Raw genomic sequence first — 21272 nt, 5'->3', positions numbered from 1 at the left:
TAAATTCTTCAGAGACAGCTTTAGCTTTGTGTTTTAAGGAAGATGAGTACGAAATGTTCAACTGCAAATGTGGCCTCTTTGGTAGTTATGAGATCCATTGACATGACAATGGATAACATGACAAACTTCCAAAATACGCAACTGAGAGAGACGTCAGGCAGTCTGTCATTGCCCTCAGGAGGAGACTTTCTGATCAAAGATAATAAGGTTGCTGACTTTGTATAGCACTGATGAGATTGGTATTCCCAGTTTACAGGTGAAAAAACTGAGGTGTGGGGTAGGAAAGTGACATCCCCTCAATAACATAGCCATCAAGATTCAAAGGCAACAATTAAACCCAGTAGAATACAAGCTCCTTCAGTGAAGGGACTCTTTCATTTTCGAAATGTAGATATTTCCATCACTAATACAGGTCAGAACTAACTCTCTCTCTCTCTCTCTCTCCCCATATACACATACATATATACATACATGCACATGTATCATGTATGCACATCATATATGCACATGTACATACCTAACATATTCATACATATATGCACATGTATCATGTGCGCATCATATATGCAAATGTACACGCCTAACATATTCTTACATGCATTACATGTGTGTTTATATTTGCATGTGTGCACACATATATGTTTGCATGTGTGTGTGCATATATACACATTTCAAATACAGGATCTCTTCAAAAGCTTAGTGTAATTTTAATTTTTTATAGTTTAAAGTTTAGCATAGGAACCTTAAAACTATAGCAAAACTTTTGAGATACCCTATACATTCTCATACATCAATGAAAGTATTAACATTATGTCCTTATTCTTCAGTTAGAGTATTGAAGTTCTTATGATCATAGGTTTAGAAATATAGTTTAGTTAGAAATATCCACACGCCTCTTTCATTTTCATCTGGTAGCCTTACATTGCTTTGCACATAGTAGGAACTCAGTAATTGTTAAGTTGATGTTGAAATCCAGAGCTCTCCTAAGTCCAAGGCGAGGGACTCTTTCTTTATACTCCAGCATGCTTCCTCTAATAAGTACAAGTCCTTACACCCTTACCCAGAGCAATTTCATTGCATAAGTAGCAATGTAAGGTACTGGATGAAAGGGCAATGAATGGGATAGATTAGAAACTTCTGTAGGTTCTCCTCTCTCCAAGAGGCTATGAAAAGACATCTTTCTTATAAGGAGGCCGGCAGGGGACTCTGAGCTACAAGACCTACGTAAGCTCCTTGAGGACAGAAGCTATTTCACCCTTTGTATCTCCAATGGCCTAGCACAAGGATCTCGACCTAAGAATTCAGGGGCAGGGGGAACTCCAGGTTGGCACTTTCTCTGCAACTTAGAGAGGTTCCTAAAACACTAAGAAGTTAAATCATTCACCCAAGGTCACGCAGGCTATATGTACCATAGGCAGGACTCGGACCCAGGTTTTCCTCTCTCTGAGACTAGGAATAGAGGCTAGCTCTCTATCCACTACACTACACTGCCTTTCCTGGAACATACTAGGCACTTAATACATTCTGCGCAATAGTTCCATCACTTGCGAGCTATGTGACCTTAGCGAAGTCACTTACCCTGAATCTCACTTTCCACATCTGTAAATGTATAGTGGAGAGAAGATTGAATTTAATCCCAGTTCTGCTCCTTACTACTCATGTGACCTTGGGAAAGTCATTCAACCTGTCTGGGCCTCAGTTTCCTGATTTGCAAAATGCAGGGATTAGATAAGATTGCCTGTAAAGTCCTGTCCAGAGTTAACTCTAGGATCACATAAAATAATAATACCTACTTTATCTAGGACGTTCAATGGATACTTAACGATAGTTCTCACTGTCTCCTTAGAAACTATGTCTTGCTGCTTAAATCCCTCCAGCCAAATATTTAGCTTCCAGAGCATAGAACTGTGTTGAGTATCTTCTTATAAACCTTTTCCTTTTCTCTTTTTAAAAATAATGTATATGAAAGTATTTTGTAATATAAAGCACTACATTAGTTGCAAGCTATTATTAATATCATCATCATCATTTTATTAAGCAGAGGCATCTACGCAGTGCAGTGGATGGAACATTGGATGAGCTGGATTCAAATCCTGCCTCAGATATTTACTAGGCAAGTCATAAGCTCTGCCAGCCTCATTTTCCTCATCTGTAAAATGAGGGGATTGAACTTGATGACTTCCAAGATCTTTTCTAGCTCTAAATCTATGATCCTAAGAGCTTCAATACTCTAAATGAAGAATAAGGACATAATGTTAATGTTTTCATTGATATATAAAAATGTATAGGCTGTCTCAAAAGTCTCACTATAGTTTCAAGCCTCGTTAGCTTAAAACTATGCTAAACTTTAAGCTATTAGAGATTAAAATCATATTAAGACTTTGAGGAGACACTGTATTGAAAATATATACATATATATATATATGTATATATATATATATATGAGTTCTATCCTGTATTAGTGATGGAAATATCCACATGAACAGTAGATAGATTGCTGCTTCAGGAATCAGGAAGACCTGAATTCAAATCCAGTTTCAGACACTTACTAGCTATGTGACCCTGGACAAGTTATTTAAGCTCTGTTTTCCTCAGTTTCCTCAACTGTAAAATGGAGATAATAACAGTACCTACTTCCCAGAGTTGTTGTGAGGATCGATATGAGATGATATTTCTTTGAAAAAAAAAAACCAACAACCGTTTAGCACAGTGCATGGAACATAGCTGGAGCTCTATAAATGATTATTCCCTTCCCCCATTACCTTTTACTTATTTGGAATAAATTTCATATCTACTTAAATGTGTACATATTGTGTCTTTCTCTGCCATCCCCAATAGAATATAAGCTCCTTGAGGGAAAAGCCTGTTTTTGTCTTTGTATCCCCTATACCTATAGCATTATTTGGCACACAGTAGGTTCTTAATAAATGCTTATTGGTTGATTGATTATTGAGAACAACAGTACTTGATATTCCTTAAATCCAGGGGTGTGCTGGAACCAGCTCGGGAAAGTCAGTTGTTAAATTTACAGTGTGAGCACTTACACTTCTAAAATCATCAAATAAGACCAATCAGGGCTTTGCTGTTTTCCGGATTTTCTAGACTTTAAAAGGTGATGGAGAAAATCAGTAGTGCAGACTAAATTTAAAAGTATGTCACGCATACTTTTTGGACAGCCAGTTGGTAAACATTTACCAGCACATCCCTGATTAAATTCCAGGATGATTGAAAGAATAAGAGGAAAATAAGTAGGTAAGGTACTACATAAATATAAGCCAACTGAATGAGTAGAAGGAACATGTCAAGGTTTTAACTCCTATAATCACTGACCAGGATTAACTAGTGCCAGCTTTCACGGGCATCTTAACTTCCCAGTCCCTGAACTGCTTTCGAGAAGACTGAGAATTCTTGCCTTAGCTAAGTTCCCCACTTGACCACACGCCCAGCATCACATTCATAATTCATTACACATTTTCTCGGACATGACCTTGAGGTTTTTTTTTTTTTGAGAGGGGGTTCTCCCCCTGTACCTATCAAATGAACCACCAGTGCTGTCTTTCTTTTCTATCGAGTCAGTTTCTATAAGAGACACACAGTTACAAGCTATCTCTTTCAGACATTGCTCCCTCTTCTTCTACCTGCCAGTGAATGCCATTCTATATTAGCTTCATGTCAGCGTTAGGCAATTAGGGCATATTTCAACAGAGTGTTATTAATCCAAAGGCAACCTGCATAATCCATCCTTTCACATAACATATGATCACCCCAAACATGAAATGAATGGGGCTTTAAGACACAAAAATGTAATTATTCTGCCAAAGAGACTTCCCCCACTTTCCAAGCATTCTACAGATATAAGACCCTCTAGAGTGAGAACCTCAGAGTCCCCCCTTTAATAGGGGCGGGGGAAGTGACTGTAAAATAAAGCCAGTGTGATCTAATACAAAGCTCAATCAGTCAACAAGTATTTATTAAGCACCTTCAATGCAACAAGTGATGCCCTAAGTAAGTACTGGATGGGAAATGAATGCTCTAGTCACAGATCTGCCACTTATTAGTTTAGTGACACTCACAATTTGTTTCTCCTCTCTTGTCCTCAGTCCTTCTGTACAATGAGAGCTGGACTAAATAGGCCCTAAGGTCCTTTCTAGCTTCATATTCTACGATTCTGATCCTCAAGACGACAAGGCAAGGTCTAGTGGAAATTCTGCCCACTCACTTGGTAGCTACTAGAAATAAGTTAGAATTATAGCATTTGGAGCAACCAAGTGACATTCCTAAGAGATAGGGCTGACCATGTCACTACTCTGATAGCTCCCAATTACCTCTAGGAGAAAATACAAACTCCTTTGTTTGGCATTTAAGTACCTTTATCACTGGTGTGAGGGCAACTGAGCCCTTTTCAGGGTCACTCATCCATCTTTGGTGTCTACCTATCACCCAGCACTTACCTTTGGCTCCAAGAAGCTGTAACATGTGCAGTGGACAAACCTTGGTAAAAACTATCTTGGCAGATGAGCTCCATCAGGTCGAGGGTAACCAATAGTCCTCAAACCCATCTGTGCGTCAGGGGGATGTCTACCCCAAGCATATAAAGACTTCCCCTGGTGGAATAGGTAGATGAGAACAATTTGTTCCAATGGCCACAAAGATGTCTGTGGGGTACTCAGAACTTGGTCAGACATTGAAGACACCAAGGTCATCCATTGCATCCCAGCCCATTGCCACTCATCCTGACTTTTTTCCTGCCACCGGACTTTGATGTCTCTGGGAAAGAGAGTGAGGCTGATGGCTTCGTGCAACTCACCTCATTTGAATCCAATTCATGCTTAAGTAAAGAGAGGGCATTCTAAGTGAAAAAAATGGTGTGAGTGAAAAGGCATAAAAGGGAATGGGGGGAAGGGAGTAATCATTTTGTTGTTCTTGTTGAGTCATTTCAGTCCTATTCGACTCTTTGTGACCCCATTTGGGGTTTTCTTGGCAAAGATCCTGGGATAATTTACCATTTCCTTCTCCAGTTCATTTTACAGGTGGAGAAACTGAGGCAAACAAGGTTAAGTGACTTGCCCAGAGTCACACAGCTAGTAAGTGTCTGAAGTAGGATTTGAACTCAGGTCTTCCTGACTCCAGGCCCAGAACCCTATCTACTGCATCACCTAGCAGCCAAGCATTTATATAGTACTTACTCTGTGCCAGCCACTGTGCTGAGCTGTTTTTACAAATATTCATTTGATCCTCACAATAATACTGAGTGGTAGATGCTGTTATTATCCCCATTTTACAGTTGAGGAAACTAAGGCAAACAGAAGTTAAGTTACTTGCCCAGGGTCACATAGCTAGTAAAGGTCTGAGGATGAATTTGAACTCAGGTCTTCCTGACTCCAGTCATAGTGCTCTATCTGCTATGCTACTTAGGGGCATGGAAGTGGGAAAAGCAGAATATGTACTTATAGTAGAGTGGTGGTTCCCAGTTGGTTTTGTTCTGTGAATGGTTTTCAACAACAGCAAAATGTGTTGTGAATCTCCAGAATAATAGAATATACTACTCATAATATTCTTTATAATTATTTACGGCATTTGATAGCATTAAATAACACGTAGCCTAAACCCCTTGGACCATTGTTAAGAATCACTAATGGGTTCCCGAACCATTAAACATAAACAACAGTAAATATTTATTAAATGCTCACTGTGAGCTAGGCACTGTGCTAAATTCTGGGGATATAAATACAAGAATGAAATACATTCCCTGCCCTCAGGGAGCTTATAATCAAAAGACAACACACAAAAGGAAACTGAAAGTAGCAGTTGGGGGAAGGTACCCAATGCAGGGTATGGTGGAGAAGTCAGAGAAATCCCTAAAGTGATGCAACCAGGTAATAAATAAGGAGAGGAAAATAACCCAGTTTTGCTGGAGCTTGGAATCCACAAAAGAGGGAGAGGGAAAAAGAGAGAGCGATAGAAAGAGAGAAAGTGATAGCAAGAGAGACAGCGACAGAGATAGAAAGAGATAGCAAGAGAGACAGTGATAGAGAAACATAGAGAGATAGAGAAACACAGAGAGAGAGAAAGAGACAGAGATAGAAAGAAAGAGACTGAGACAGAAAGACAAAGAGACAGAAAGACAATCATATAGACAGAATATAGATACAAGGATGGGCATACAAAGGCAACTAGGGGTACAATGAATAAGAATAGCTGGGCCTGGAGTCAGGAAGACCTGAGTTCAAATCCTGATTCAGACACGTACTAGCTGTGTGACCCTGGGCTAGTCATTTAATGACTGCGTTCCTTAATTTCCTCAACTGTAAAATGAGGATAATAGCCACTTCCCAGGGTGGATGTGAGGATCAAGTGAAATAAAGCAGCCAGAACAGTACTTGGCTCATAGGTACTTAATGCATGTTCCCACCCCCATCCCTAGGGAGACTTGTTTCCAAACCAAGATAATTCATCCACCTGCCCAGGTTTCTTCCCAAGGTCCTCCTATTTGCAGCATTCATTTAATTTTTCTCTCTTGCTTCCAAGGAAAGAACCTTGACTGGGTATGACTTTCCCCTTACACATTTTTTTAATGCCTTTTAGATTTGAATTACCTCGTAAACAATGAGAAATGCTAATCTCATTTTTCAATAAGGAGAGTGTCCATAGGGCATTTTCAAGCCAGAAGAAAGCCAGAAATGAGGTGGGAGGTGGGTGGCCCCTGGGAAGAACAGTGTATTGAAATCCTAACAGATTGGCAAGAGCATAAGAATAGACATCTGAAAGATGCATTCTGGCTGTGAATCTACAGCATTCTTTAACATAAAAATATAGCTATAAAGCATTTTGTAAATGTTAACACCATCTGAGTTTTATGATTAGAATTATTATTCTTGATTATTTTTTTTTGGAGGCAATCAGGGTTAAGTGACTTGACCAGGGTCACACATCTAGTCAATGTCTGAAGCAGGATTTGGGTTCAGGTCCTCATGACTCCATGGCCGGTGTTCTATCCACTGCACCACCTACCTACTTCCTTGATGATAATTTATTACAATTCATTTTCCTCATCTGTAACTGTCCTAGACAATAATAGTTCATATTTTATAGCCATTTAATAATAATAATAGGTAACATTTATATAGCTCTTTAAAGTTTGCAAAGTGCTTTACATATAATCTCATTTGATCCCCATAACAATCTTGAGAGGCAGGTGCTATTATTAAGCCCATTTTACAGATAAGGAAATTGGGGCAGGCAGAAGTTAAGTGACCCTGGGGTCACACAGGTAATGCCTGAGGCAAGATTTGAATTGATGTCTTCCTGACTCCAAGTCCTGTGCTCTCTCCACTTTGCCACCCAATTAGTGAGGGTGACCAGAATGCTGAGTAAACTGGACACACCATAGAATGGCTAGTTGAAAGAATTAGGGATGTTTACGTTACAGAAGAGTAGATTTTACAGAGCTATGATAATAAGAAAAAAAAACTTTCTATGAGTTAGAGCTAGCCAAAAGTGAGATATTTGCCTCAGGAAGTAGTGGGTTTCCTGTCCCTAGAAATCTCCCAGTAGAAGGCTGGATGGTCACTTTGTCAGGAATATTATTGTAGAAGAGTTTCCTATTAAGGTAGCCCTTGCAGCAGACGACCTTTGAGTTCCTTCTCAACAGCTCCCAGATCCTTAGATTCTCTAAGGCTTTTTCATGTGTTAGTAAGTCAGTTTCCTACAACAGCCTTCTTAGGAATCTCTATTTTACACTTGAGGAGAATGAGTCTCAGGGATATCCTGGTGATACAACCAACATCCCATAGCTAGCAAGATGGAGTAGTAGCTCTTCTAATGCTCTTTTCACCACACCCCTCTTCTTCTTGATACATCTTCCAGGATGTCCACAGCCACTGCTCAAGGACAAAGACATGACGACCCTTCCTCTCACCCTTAGTCTCCAAAAGATAAACCCTTGTGTCATGGAGCTGTGCCGATTTTTTCAACAATGCCTCTGTGTTAGTCAAAAGCAATATTCAAGAAAAGACACTATGAGGTAACCCTGGTTGCTACTTCGTTGGAATATTTTCTTTAAACTGCTTCTCTCTTTTTGTTTGGGGTGGGGAGGAAGTTGCCCTTTGGTTGATGCCAAATAGTGGTTCTTGCCATCTTAGTAACTGAACAAATGACTTAACTGAGAATTCAGAAACCAGTTTCTCTCTCTGATATCTCCACCCAACACACATGTCCAACCAAAAATAACAACAACAAACCACAACAAAACAATTCAAGTCAATTCAAACAACATTAATTAATCACCAACTACTACATACATGGCACTATATTAGCTTACATTGATCCTTAGAAGGCATAGCATACAGGACCTTCATTTCCAAGCAATGCCACAGTGTTTATACTCCTGTCTCTTCCCCTTCCTACTTTTCTTTCTCCCTTGTATGTTATCTTTCTCTCTTTAGACTGTAAGCTCCTTGAGGACGCAGATTATCATGTTGGCGTATATTTATGCCTTATGCTCTTAGGTGCAGTGTCTGGTGCCTACAAAGAACATTTAATAAACGTTCTAGCACTTATTCATTCATGTTTTGGCTTACAGGTGCTTATCGGATTAGATGAAGAATGTTGCTAAAACTTACACCGCTTGAAGATTAGTATATTTGGGACCCAATCAATGACTGGTCTAGAACTAGTTGCCCATTTAAGAGTTTGAGCTTCTCTTCCCTGGACCTCATCACTAAGGTTTTTAGGAGGTAGGAAAGACAAGAATACACAGGCGTGGGAGATGTAGATGTGTGGGGAAAGGGAAGGAAGTGGGTGGTCATTAACAGTCCTCTCTTCAGGTATAGATGCCTTAGTGGTACTGAAGATAGTACAGGGGAATGGCTAGAGAGAAAAGGGAAAAGGGTAAGACTATAATGGAGAGGGTACAAACAAATGAAGAGGAGGGAAGGCAGTCGTGAGCCAAAAAGTAAAAAATTGTCTCCATTCCAACCAGTCGAATTAGCCTGAAATGTTCTCTGCTCCCTCAGGTTCCTGTATATAAAATCAGCTAGGTGGTGCAGTGGATAAAGTGTGATATTTGGAGTCAGGAAGATCTGAATTCAAATCCTGCCTCATCTACTTACTATCTCTATGACCCTGGGCCATTCATTTCACTTCTGTTTGCCTCAGTTGCCTCATCTATGAAATACAGATAATAGTAGCACCTACTTGTCAGGGTTATTGTGAGAAACAAATGAGTTAACATGGATAAAACTTTACAAACCTTAAAATAAATACTAGAAATTATCATTCATTACATACTCTATCATAGGACTTTGTCCTAAAGCCAGTTGATTTTTTTTCTAAATGCATTTGGGAAGAAACTTGAGTTCTCGCTTTACATTGGAAAAAAAAGTGAACCAAGAAGAGTAAGTGTTGTTTTCAAACTCCTATGCATGACTCCCTGGCCCCCCATCCCTCTCAGACTAATGGAATTCACTGGGGAGTAAGTCAGAGAGGTCTCTGCCTCCCTGCTCCAAATACATACAAATCACAGTTCTTCCAGAGGCTAATACCAGTCATTCTCAGGGCCAAATGAATGGGTCGGTGAAGGAAAATTGGAGAATGGGTCCTATAATGTTTCAGAAAATTTGGTCAGGGATTTTTGCCTTCCCTGAAATGCTGACATGACTTTCTCTTCACTGTGACTTTCTCTTAGATACTGCCATAAGCAGAATAATAGAGAGAAGGAAAAAAAAAAAAAACCAAACACTCCTGTTCTATAGCCCCGGGAGCCTGTCTACTTCCAAACCTTTAATATTGTTTTCATAGTCTACTAAAAGACCCACTGGAACTGGAATTGATTGATCGATTGGAACCTGTGGTGTATTAGGTTGGGAATCAGGAGACCTGGAGTAAGTTACAGGTCTGCTGTTTACCATCTGTGTCAATGTGGACAAACCATTTAGCCTTTATAAGCCGTCCTCTGTAAAATAAACTCAATATTACTCATACTCTTTACACAGTTGTGTACTCACAAAGTTGTTACAAGGAAGTGCTTTTTAAATCTTAAAGAAAAGTGTCAATTCAATCCATTTCAACAATTACAGCTATTATTGATCAATTCACTTCTCATGATCTTTTAGTCCTTCAACAGATGCCCTCACTCTCTCACAAGCTCTTACCTTTGGTCACCTCACCCAGCATTTCCTGTTTCTTGTAGCTAAATGGATCAACCAGAGATGGTTTAGCAAGGTGTTTGGTATCGAGAATTAAGAAAAAAGGAAGAAGGAAAAGAGGAAAGATAATTCTACCTTTTGGGCATTTGTAGCTCTTCTTGAAAGACAGAGCTAGGACTACTTGTGAGGGAAAGAATGAGGCTCATCTGCAGCAGATGAACTGTGGATCTGAATTGGGAGAAGAGAAAACACACGTTGAAAGGACAGGTCAAGTAGGTACCAGAATATCTTCTGAGTCCCAAGATCCAGAGGCCAAGACAAATAGGAAGCCTGGGTTTGGAAATAACAATGTAGGTACATTAAGTCATTCTACATCAAGAATGTAAGATTCCAGGAAAGCCAGTGACATGACCGTTTGTCTAACTTGAACTCTTTCTTCTTATTGGACCCATTTGTATTCCCCAATTCCTGCCATATTTAGAGTCTCCCAAAACTCCTCCTGACGTTGTTGCCCAAGGATTCATATTCCTGGCAGCTGACTTAAATTCAGTTGAGCTTGAGTGAAAGTGGCTCAAAGTAAGTCAAAGGTATAACCATGCCCTGGTATAATTGAGGCAGATTAAAGACAGAGGTCATAGGAGTTGTGTAAATAGAGAAGCTAGAAGGCTGTACTGAACAAAGTAGAGAAGGAAAAGACTGTGATCCAGGCCCTGATTTTATTGGACCCAGAGATAAACAGATGATAGCAATAAGGGTCCAGACTGGATTATACTTAACAAGAAGAGAGGTAGTTGTTGATTGATACTGATGGTGATAGGAAGAAGGTCTGAATGTGGCAGTAGGGAACAAGGAGTTTGTTAATGCCTTCTTCTGGCCCTGTGTCAGGGTGTGTAAGGGAAGGAGTATATAGCCTTCTAAAAGGATACCAAGAAATATGGCACCTTCAAAAAAAGTCTAAGCTGCAGCAGACCTCAGAAGATGCAAGGAATCTGAAAGGAAGATATCTTGGATCACAGGTTTATAGTTTAAGGAAGGAACCTTAAAGGTCATCTAGTCTAATCCCTTCATTTAACTGTGGAGAAGATTAAGAACCAGAGAGGTGAAATTAAGGTCTCAAGGTCACACAAATAAGTCAATCAGTCAATAAACATTTATTAAGCACCTACTATGAGTGAAGCAGAGCCTAAATGGCAAAGCCAGGATGAGAACTCGGGTCTTCTGACTCTAAGTTCATTGATCTTTCCCCTGCTTTACAACCAAGGAAGCTTTTTAGAGGATATAGTAGAAATGAAAAATTGAGAGATGGTAGAGGAAGGATGTGGCTAAGTTTTCTATAGGGAGGAGCAAGAGACAAAACTATAGAGTCTGACCAGGTAAGGACAGAGGAAAAAGTTGGAGAAAAGTCCACCCTGACCTGTTGTGATGGCACCTGAAGAGATGAGCATGATAGGTACTTGACTCTAGACCCAAGGATGGTTGCCTGGGTCTGGAAAAAGAAGTGGGCAGAGAGGCTAAGGGGTAAGAATTTCAATCCCACTATTCCATATATCAGTATACGGAGCATAGCTTTATTTGCCTTGTGCTAGCTAGTTCCAGATCTACATACTCCTGAACCTTTCTGTGAGTAAGGGCCTTGCTTTATGACTTTAGTACTACTGGTCATCTTGCCAACATTGGATGATATTTCTTGAGAGCTTCACAATAATGACTAGAGTCAAAGAAAATCATGATGCTAAACTGAACTGAGTTATTCTATAGCTGCCTGGAACCCCCTGAGCTGTATTTATATGTGGCTGACTACACCACCTGGGCAAAAAACATCCCAAGGTCAATGTGGTCTTACAAAGCGCATGCTTCACCCTTAGTAGCAACCCTAAAGCACTCCCAAAATGTAGGCTAGTAGATTGCAATCATTACCTGACTATTGATAAATCAACCCCTACCTTACATATTTTAAGTAACCTCTTCTCCCTCCAGGTTGCTCTAAGTATAAATTCCTAGCTATCACAAGGTTGTGCCTTCCCTGACTTACATTAACTCTCTAGGTTCTGCATTGAGTACTATTCCTGGTTCTTGAGAAATGCAACGTACATCTGCCAGAGGGTGACAAGGATGGCTCATTCCCACAGTAAGTATACTACCTAATAACTTAAACAAATATCTTTACTTTAGTTAGAATTACTTTAACTACAACAAATAGCATTACCAAGAAAGTTTTTGTATGCCAGTACTCCCATAAAATCAATCTTGACCTGATTATGAATAATTCTAAGCAGTTAAGTACTATAATGGATGCGACCTTAGAGTCAGAAGGATATGCGTTGAAACTCTACCTTAGACATATACTATCTGAGTGATCCTGGGCATATCATTCAACTTTTTCTTATCCTCAGTTACTCAACTGCAAAATGGGAAGGTAATTCACAAGGTTGTTATGAGAGGCATATAAGATAACAGAGAAAGAAAAATATAGACCAGTTTCCCTAATGAATATTAATGGCAAATTTTTAAATAAAAATCTAGCAAGAAGATTGCGCTAATTGTATCAGAAAGATCATATACTACGACCAGGTTGGATTTATACCAGGAACTCATAGCTGGTTCTATATTATGAGAACTATAAGCATAATTGACCATCTCAATAACAAGACCAACAAAAATCATATGACTATCTCAATACATGCAAAAAAAAAAAAAGCTTTTGACAAAATACAACAGGTTCCTATTAAATACACTGGAAAGCATAGGAGTAATTAGAGCTTTCCTTAAAATGATCTAAAACCATCAGCAAGCATTATGGGGATAAGCTAGAAACCTTCCCAATAAGATGAGGGATGAAGCAAAGATGCCCATTATCACCACTATTGTCCAATAGTGTACTATTAATGTTAGCTATAAAAATAAGAGAAGAAAAAGAAATTGAAGGAATTAGAATAGGCAATGGGGAAACAGAAGTATCACTCTTTGCAGATGATATGATGGTATACTTAGAGAATCAACTAAAAAACTAATTGAAACAATTAACAATTTCGGCAAAGTTTTGGTTAAAATAAACCTACATAAGTCATTATTTCTATGTATTACCAACTAAGTGCAGAAGTAAGAGATAGAAAAATTCCATTTAAGATAACTGTAGGCAGTATAAAATACTTGGGAGTCAACCTGCCAAGATAAACCCAGGAACTATAGTAACACAATTACAAAACACTTTTCACACAAATAAAGTCAGATCTAAACAATTGGAGAGATATTCATTGCTTATAGGTAGGCCAAGCCAATATAATAAAAATGACACTTCTACCTAAATTAATTTACATATTCAGTGTCATACCAATCAAACTACCAAAAATTATTTTTTAAAGATAAAAAAATAATAAAATTCATCTGGAGAAACAAAAGGTCAAGAATATCAAGAGAATCAAAGAAAAGAATATGAAGGTGCCCTATTAGTAATAGATTTTAAACTATATTACAAAGCAGTAATCATCAAAACAATCTGGTACTAGCTAAGAGTGATAGATCAGGGGAATAGATTAGGTACATAATACACAGTAGTGAATGATCATAGTAATCTAGTGTTTGATAAACCCAAAGATCCAAACTTTTGGAACAAGAACTCACTATTTGACAAAAATTGCTGGGAAATCTGGAAAGCAGTTTGGCAGAAACAAAGTATAGACCAGCATCTCACACCATCTATCAAGATATGGTGAAAATAGGTTCATGATTTAGACATAAAGTGATACAGCATATCATAAGCATATTAGAGGAGGATGTAATATTTTGCCTGTCAGATCTAAGGATAAGGGAAGAATTTATGACCAAACAAGAGATAGAATTATGGAATGTAAAATGGATGATTTTGATTTCATTAAATTATAAGGGTTTTGGGCAAACAAAATCAATGCTGCTAAGGTTAGGAAAAAAAAGCAGAAAACAGGGGTTGGGGAATTTGTAGCAAATTTCTCTGAAAAAGGGCTCATTTCTCAAATATATAGGGAACTGAGCCAAATTTATAAGAATACAAGTCATTCCCTAATTGATACATGGTGAAAGGATAGGAATAGACAGTTTTTAGAGGAAGAAATCAAAGCTATCAATAGAAATATGAAAAAATACTCTAAATCACTATTGATTAGAGAAATATAAATTAAAACAACTCTGAGGTACAACCTCACACCTATCATATTGGCTAATAAGACAGAAGAGGAAAATGACAAATGTTGGAATTGTGCATACCCTTTGACCCAGAAATACCACTACTAAGCCTGTATCCCAAAGAGATCAAAGAAAAAAGAAAAAAAAAAGATCTATATGTGCAAAAATATTTATAGCAGTTGTTTTTGTGGTGGCAAAGAATTGGAAATTGAAATGATGCCCATCAATTACAGAATAACTGAACAAGTTGTGATATATGATTGTGATGGAATACTCTTGTGTTATAAGAACTGATCAGCAGAATGGTTTCAGAAAAACCTGAGAAGACATATATGAACTGATGCAAAGTGAAGTGAGCAGAACTAGGAGATCATTTTACACAATAACAGTGATATTATATAATGATCAAATGTGAATGACTTAACTATTTTGATCAATTGAGTGATCCAACACAATTCTGAAGAACTTATGATGAAAAATGCTAACTCCAGAAAAAGAACTGATAGAATCTGAATGTGGATTGAACCAAACTTTTTTTTTTCACTTTCTTCATTTATCTTTCTGTTTTTTTTCCCCTTTGGGCCTGTGTTTTATTTTCAACATGTCTAAAATGAAAATATTTTTGCATGACTTCACATGAATGATCCATATCAAGTCACTTACTTTCTCAAGGAGGGAGAGAGATAATTTAGAACTCAAAATTTTAAAAAATGTTAAAAATTTACATGTAATTGAGAAATATTTAATTAAATAAATGAAAATATATTGGTGGAGGGGAGAGGAATATTCTAACAAAAAAGAAAAAGGAAATGAGCAGAGAGGTCACCTACTCCTATTTCTATCAAAATTATGACTTTCATCAACAATGGAAGGGGCTGCATAGTGGTCTGCTCATATTATTACATCATCATCATTATCATCAGATAGGGTTTGGACCTGTGATTTCATTAGTACAAGGAATTCCTGAGTGAGGAAGCTCCCTTTACTAATATAAGTAGGCACCTTCTCTCTGACTTAGGGAGTCTTAGAGAGTTTCCTAGAGTGCTGAAAAGATAAGGTCATATAGCCAACATATGTGAAAGCCTGGACTTGAATCCAGATATTCTTGAGTCCAAGTATAGCTCTATTCCCTATATCACAGTGACTCTAATAATCACAAGAAGAGCTAACCTTTATGTAGCATCTTATGATTTGCAAAGCACTTTACATATGTTATCTCCTTTGATCTCACTTAAATGAGATCTTAATAAATGTGTAACTGAATTGAATGGTCTGGGGAAAAAAGATGTTCTTCACAGGAGGAAAAGAAGAAGCTGAATGACCACATGTTGGGGGTTGTCATAACAAGGATTCATGCACTGGATAGGGGGTTTCACTAAAGGACCTCTTATGACTCTAAGAGTCTATAACTCCAGGATTCTCAAAACTACTTTATTTAAAGCATAAATTTAATCCTTCAAGAAACATCTGCAATACACTTATTTGAAAACAAAGAATTAAAAGGCCTGGAAAGATATAGGCCACCAAGGCAGAAAAGAGTGCTTGTGGTCACTGACAGACCAGAGCCCAGACCAGGAAAGGAATAAAAACCTAGCCCCTTATCATACCACCTTGGAAGAACTGAAAATTTACAGGTCCCTAGAAATATCTCTGAAAAGAGCTGCACAACCCCCCTTAAGTTTGGAACAGTACATTCTCCACACTGGAAGCAGATCCCTACCTTAACAAAGAATTTAAAACTCAAGTAATTGGCTGGGGTCATAAGCAAACAAATGTGCAAAAAAAGTAAGACCACAGAATCTTTTTTTGGTAACAAAGAAGATCAAAACATACAACCACAAGAAACCAACAAAGTCAAAGCTCCTACATCCAAAGCCTCCAAGAAAATTATGAATCAGTCCTGGGCCATGGAAGAGCTCAAAAAGGATTTTGAGAAACAAGTAAGAGAAGTAGAGGAAAAACTGGGAAGAGCAATGAGAGTGATGCAGGAAAATCATGAAAAACAAGTCAATAGCTTGCTAAAGGAGACCCAAAAAAATACTGAAGAAAATAACACCTTAAAAAATAGCCTGACCCAAAGGCAAGACAGGTCCAAAAAAGCCAATGAGGAGAAGAATGCCTCAAAAAGCAAAATTGGCCAAATGGAAAAGGAAGTCCAAAGCTTACTGAAGAAAGTACTTCCTTAAAAATAAGAACAGAGCACTTGGAAGTTAGTGACTTTATGAGAAATCAAGACACTGTAAAACAAAGCCAAAAGAATGAAAAAATAGAAAACAATGTGAAATATCTCATTGGAAAAACAACTGACCTGGAAAATAGATGCAGGAGAGATAATTTAAAAATTATTGGACTATCTGAGATGATCAAAAAGAGAGCCTAGACATCATCTTTCAAAAAATTGTCAAGGAAAACTGCCCTGATATTTTAGAACCAGAGGGCAAAATAGAAATTGAAAGAAAGATATAGTCCACATAGCACATTAGTTACAAAAACACAGGCTTAGGAAGTAGCTCTCCTGACTCCCAGGCCAATGGTCTTTCCTATTGGGCATAGTACCAATACTTGACAATGTGCCAGGCACATAGTAGGTGCTTAATAAATTCTTGTTGACTTGACTTGAGGAGCTCCCAATTAGGGTAGGAATCAGTAATCACCAAACTGAAAACACATCTGGTAGAGTGGATGCCCTGATGTTATAAGGGAAATGCTATAATCAGAAAGTAGCAAAATCCGATTTTAGTCTGAAAGCTGACTCCTCTGGGATGATGTTCTTCTGTCTGAGTAGTCATTGACTACCCAGCTCTGGGTCCAAGTCAGAGACGTGCTCCCCCTCCACAATTCTCCACACACACCAGAAGGCCTTGGGGTATGTACCCAAAGAGAAGAAGCCTGAGAAGCAAGCAGAAAGCAAGGTGGCTCAGACTCCAAAGAGCAGAGCAGGATCTCAGCTCCAGCTTCTAGCCTGGTCTGAAGGCTACAGAGGAATAACCAGGGCAGAAATCTCAGAACAAAAGAGGACCCTGCAGTTTTGTTACCCTGTAACAAAAGTAAAGCTTCCCAGTCGGCTGATAGTTCTTGATCCCAATAGCAATCTGCTATTGTTCATATCCAAAGCCAAGTTAAGAACTTGTAAAGTCCAGCAAAACGGAGTATAAACCTACAGAGGGTGTGGGGGAGGGGCAAAATGGACCTTTAATTAAATAAAGAACTTCTGATGATTCCTGATGGAAAGGCTAGAGCTGTATACAAACTCTGAAGTTCAAACACAGAAGTTAAAAGAAATATAAAATGGTAAACGTGAAAGAACAATGATGAAGGACTGAACAAGGAGAAACTGCTTACATTCTACTGTGGGGAGGTGACACCCATGTCCCCTCTGAACCTTATCATCTTCAGGAGTCATCGAGGGATTCTAATTAGACAGAAGGCTGAGGAGTGGTTCTGTTATACTTTGAGTATCTTAAAAGAAGAATGGAAAGAAAGGGAGTGAACCAAGGGAACAGAACCAAGAAAACATTTTACACAATGACAGTATGGTTAAGGTGAACAACTTTGAAAGAATTAGGAACTTTGATCAGTATAATCACCAGCGATGATTCCAGAGGACTAATGAGGAAACATGCTACCCACCTCCTGATAAAGAAGTGGAAGACTCAGAGTGTAGAATAATACATATACTTTTGGAATGGCCAATGCAGAAATTTGTTTGCTTGACTATGCTTGTTTGTAATAGGGGTTTTATTTTTCTTTCACTCTCATTTGTGGGGAAATGTTGGATTAAAAGAGAAAGAATACAGATTTTTGCTGATTGAAAAAAATAGAATGCAACTTTTTTTAAAAAGGAAAGAAAAGATGTGGGTAATGGTTAGTAGGAGGAATTAATAGAACTTGATAACTGATTAGTTTTAGAGTTGAGAGAGAAGGAGTAAGATAACTCTAAGGTTATAAAAATGGTAAACCGAGTATTGCCATTTATAGAAATAGTGAAATCATAGGGCACAGGTTTGGGGGGAAATTATGAACTTAATTTTGGGCATTATGGGGTGTCAGTAAGCATCTAGGTAGAGATGGCTTATAGGGTACTTGGAGATACTGATTTGGAATTTAGAAGAGTGGTCAGGGTTGGAGATACTGATTTGAAAGTCATCTGCATAGGGTTTGCAGTTCCAACCACATGAATGAATAAGATAACTAAAGAAGACAGTGTAGGAAGAAAAGAGAACAAACACATATTAGAACAGAACTGTTAGGTTTGGGATATAAAGCCTCATTCTGAGTTTATATCACTCTAACATTAGTTGATATCATACATTCCAATTTAGTGGACATATTGATACAAAATGGCTACACGAGACATGTATACATCTACTTCATCACTCCCTGCTGGGCCTCCATCTCTGCTTAGCATAAGCAAATGAAGCTACGCATGTAACGGCACCAAAGAAGTTAGCTCTATCCAGCCTCATCTCAATATGGTGCAGAGCTACGAGGGGCCAAAGATATTTGAGGCTGTTTGATAGTATATAAAGAGAGCTAGTGCTTCCCAACAGTGCATCAATTTAAAGTAAGCAGACAGACTTATCGAAGGGTCAATAGAATTCCTTTGGAGTCATGGGCTGCACTGGTGGTTATTCACCAGTTGTACTAGTTGCCTTTTCTGGCCCTCTCTGTCCAGCCTGCATTCAGAACTTTAAGGAACAGCCAGCCACCTTCTAGAGTTGAGGAGAGGACAAACAGCCAGTACAGGAAACCAAAAAAAAAGGATTATACTAAATTATAATTTATAAATTATAAATTTATAAATTATACTAAATAGTCATTAATTGACCATTTCTTTTTGATCATTCAGAAGGTTTTTCATTCTGAATGTTAATCATCATTATAAAGGACTACAGAATAGATGAGTCTGGTTCCATGATTTTTCTGGTTGGATTCTGGATAGATCAAATAAACCAACAAGGATACTATCTGTGTGACGCCGGGCAAGTCACTTAATCCCAATTGCCTCACAAAAAAAACAAAAACAAAAACAAATTAAAAAATAAACCAACAAGGATTTATTCAGCCTCTACAATGGGCTCAGGGTGGCTAGGTGGTACAGGGGATAGAGTACCAGGCCTGGAGTCAAGAAGACTCCTCTTCCTGAGTTCAAATCTGCCTCAGACATTGACTAGCTATGTGACCTTGGACAAGTCACTTAATGGTGTTTGCCTCAGTTTCCTCATCTGAGGAATGAGCCGGAGGAGGAAATGGCAAACCACTCCAGTATCTTTGCCAAGAAAACCCTAATGGAGTCATGAAGGGCCAGATGCAACTGAAAAAAAATGACTGAAAAACACCAAATACTATGGGCTAGGCATTGCACTGAAAGCTGATGGGCATTTAGTGTGTCTGGAATTCTCATTGTAATGAAAAGCACTAGATATGGGCAGCCTTTAGAACAGTAAGAGTCACGGAGGAGGGGGAAGAAAGGGAGGCCCATGATCCTAGTTTCAGTCTAAATCACCCATAAAACTATCCTGCAACAGGGGTAATCTAGAACTACAGCCTTCCCAAATGGATGACGCATGCTGAGCCAAAGCCCATGTGGCCTATAGGAAGTTACCCACGGGTAATCAGCTTCTCCCTCACTAGGTTCTCACTGAAGCACACTCCACTGGTGTTTACACGAAGCTAATCTTGTCTTCCCAGGGTTACTTAGACTTTGGCTTAGCTCTATGCATGACCCAACGGAGTGTGCTTTATCCAAAACACATGAGGAAGTGAGGGAGGGAGAAGGGGGGGATGATCGCCTTTGTGACAACAGAATCTTAATCACAGATTTATAGCTAGAAGGGACTTTAAGGATTAGGATTGAGAAGGATTCCATCTTTTAAATCACCTAATCCAACACCCTCATTTTATAGATGAAAACCAAAGATCAGAGGCAGAAGCAATTTGGCCAAGATCATAAAGCAATTGAGAAGTAAATAGGTGGTGTAGTAGATTGTGTGCTGGACCTGGAGTCAAGAAAAACTTAGTTCACATTCTGACTCTGACATTTAGTAGCTGTGTGACCCTAGGCAGGTCACTTAACTTCTCAGGATTTCAGTTTCCTCACCTATAAAATAGACAACAATAATGCCCACCTCCTAAGGCTGTTGTAAGGATCCAATGAGAATATGTGTGTATATATGCATGTGCATGTATATACATATTTATATGTACACATAATACATACACACGTGTATATATATATGTGTGTATATATATATATATATATGTTGCTCTATAAACTTTAAAATGCAACATAAATGGGAGCTATCATTATTAGTGGCAGAACCTGAGCTAGTCCAGATTACCTGCCCTCTAATATATAGCCCATCTTCCACAATCCGACTGCTACAGTATATTATGGATGGAGCACACTGAAGTCTGGCATTCTTCCCAGAGTCACTGCAGTCAGACACACTACATTTCTCTCTAGTGTTCCATACCATTGATTTTTTTTCCTCCTCTTCTCTTTCAGCCTTAAAGCAAAAATGTCTTTCAAACATCTGCACATCTGTCTGAGGCCCCGAGGGAACCACTGAAGCAGGGCTCTGAATTCATTCCACATCCTTGGCCGCTCTACTCAGCCCACAGTACCAGCAAGAGCACCACCAGGGACTGATTTGTTTTTTTGTTGTTGGTTTTTTTTTAATCAGCCCTTTGTTCTCTCTTGCAGATGTGTTTGATGTAAGGCCACTGTAGGCAGGGGGCACATAGATTATAGACCCCAAAAAAAAAGCTGTCCAACTTGTTTCATATTCATAAATACATCACTTATGGGCCTGCGGTCATCCAGGGCCCAGAAAGACCACTTGGGCACAAAAGATAAATGTCAAAATGCCTAGGAAGGTGAACCCATCTATACTAGAAAGCGATATGTCAAGAAGCTTTTTGGTAGGAAAGAAATGCATTCCAGGATTCTCTAAAATCTCCTATCGA

The 21272-nt window shown here is 38.7% G+C and overlaps 1 protein-coding gene across 1 annotated transcript in view; it reads left to right on the top strand.

Moving 5' to 3' along the window:
- HHLA1 (HERV-H LTR-associating 1) overlaps positions 1–20855 on the top strand; it is a 62284-nt gene extending 41429 nt beyond the window's left edge. Inside the window, exons 14-16 of the mRNA XM_027845492.1 lie at positions 7867–8023; positions 12191–12273; positions 20812–20855. Coding sequence (XP_027701293.1) covers positions 7867–8023; positions 12191–12273; positions 20812–20855 — 284 coding nt within the window. The remainder of the gene's footprint in view (positions 1–7866; positions 8024–12190; positions 12274–20811) is intronic.
- Positions 20856–21272: the final 417 nt, after the last annotated feature.

The sequence above is a fragment of the Vombatus ursinus genome, unplaced genomic scaffold (genome assembly GCF_900497805.2).
Source record: "Vombatus ursinus unplaced genomic scaffold, bare-nosed wombat genome assembly UNPS02014973.1, whole genome shotgun sequence".
Lineage (NCBI taxonomy): Eukaryota > Metazoa > Chordata > Mammalia > Diprotodontia > Vombatidae > Vombatus > Vombatus ursinus.
This window is presented reverse-complemented; position numbering and strand designations above follow the sequence as displayed.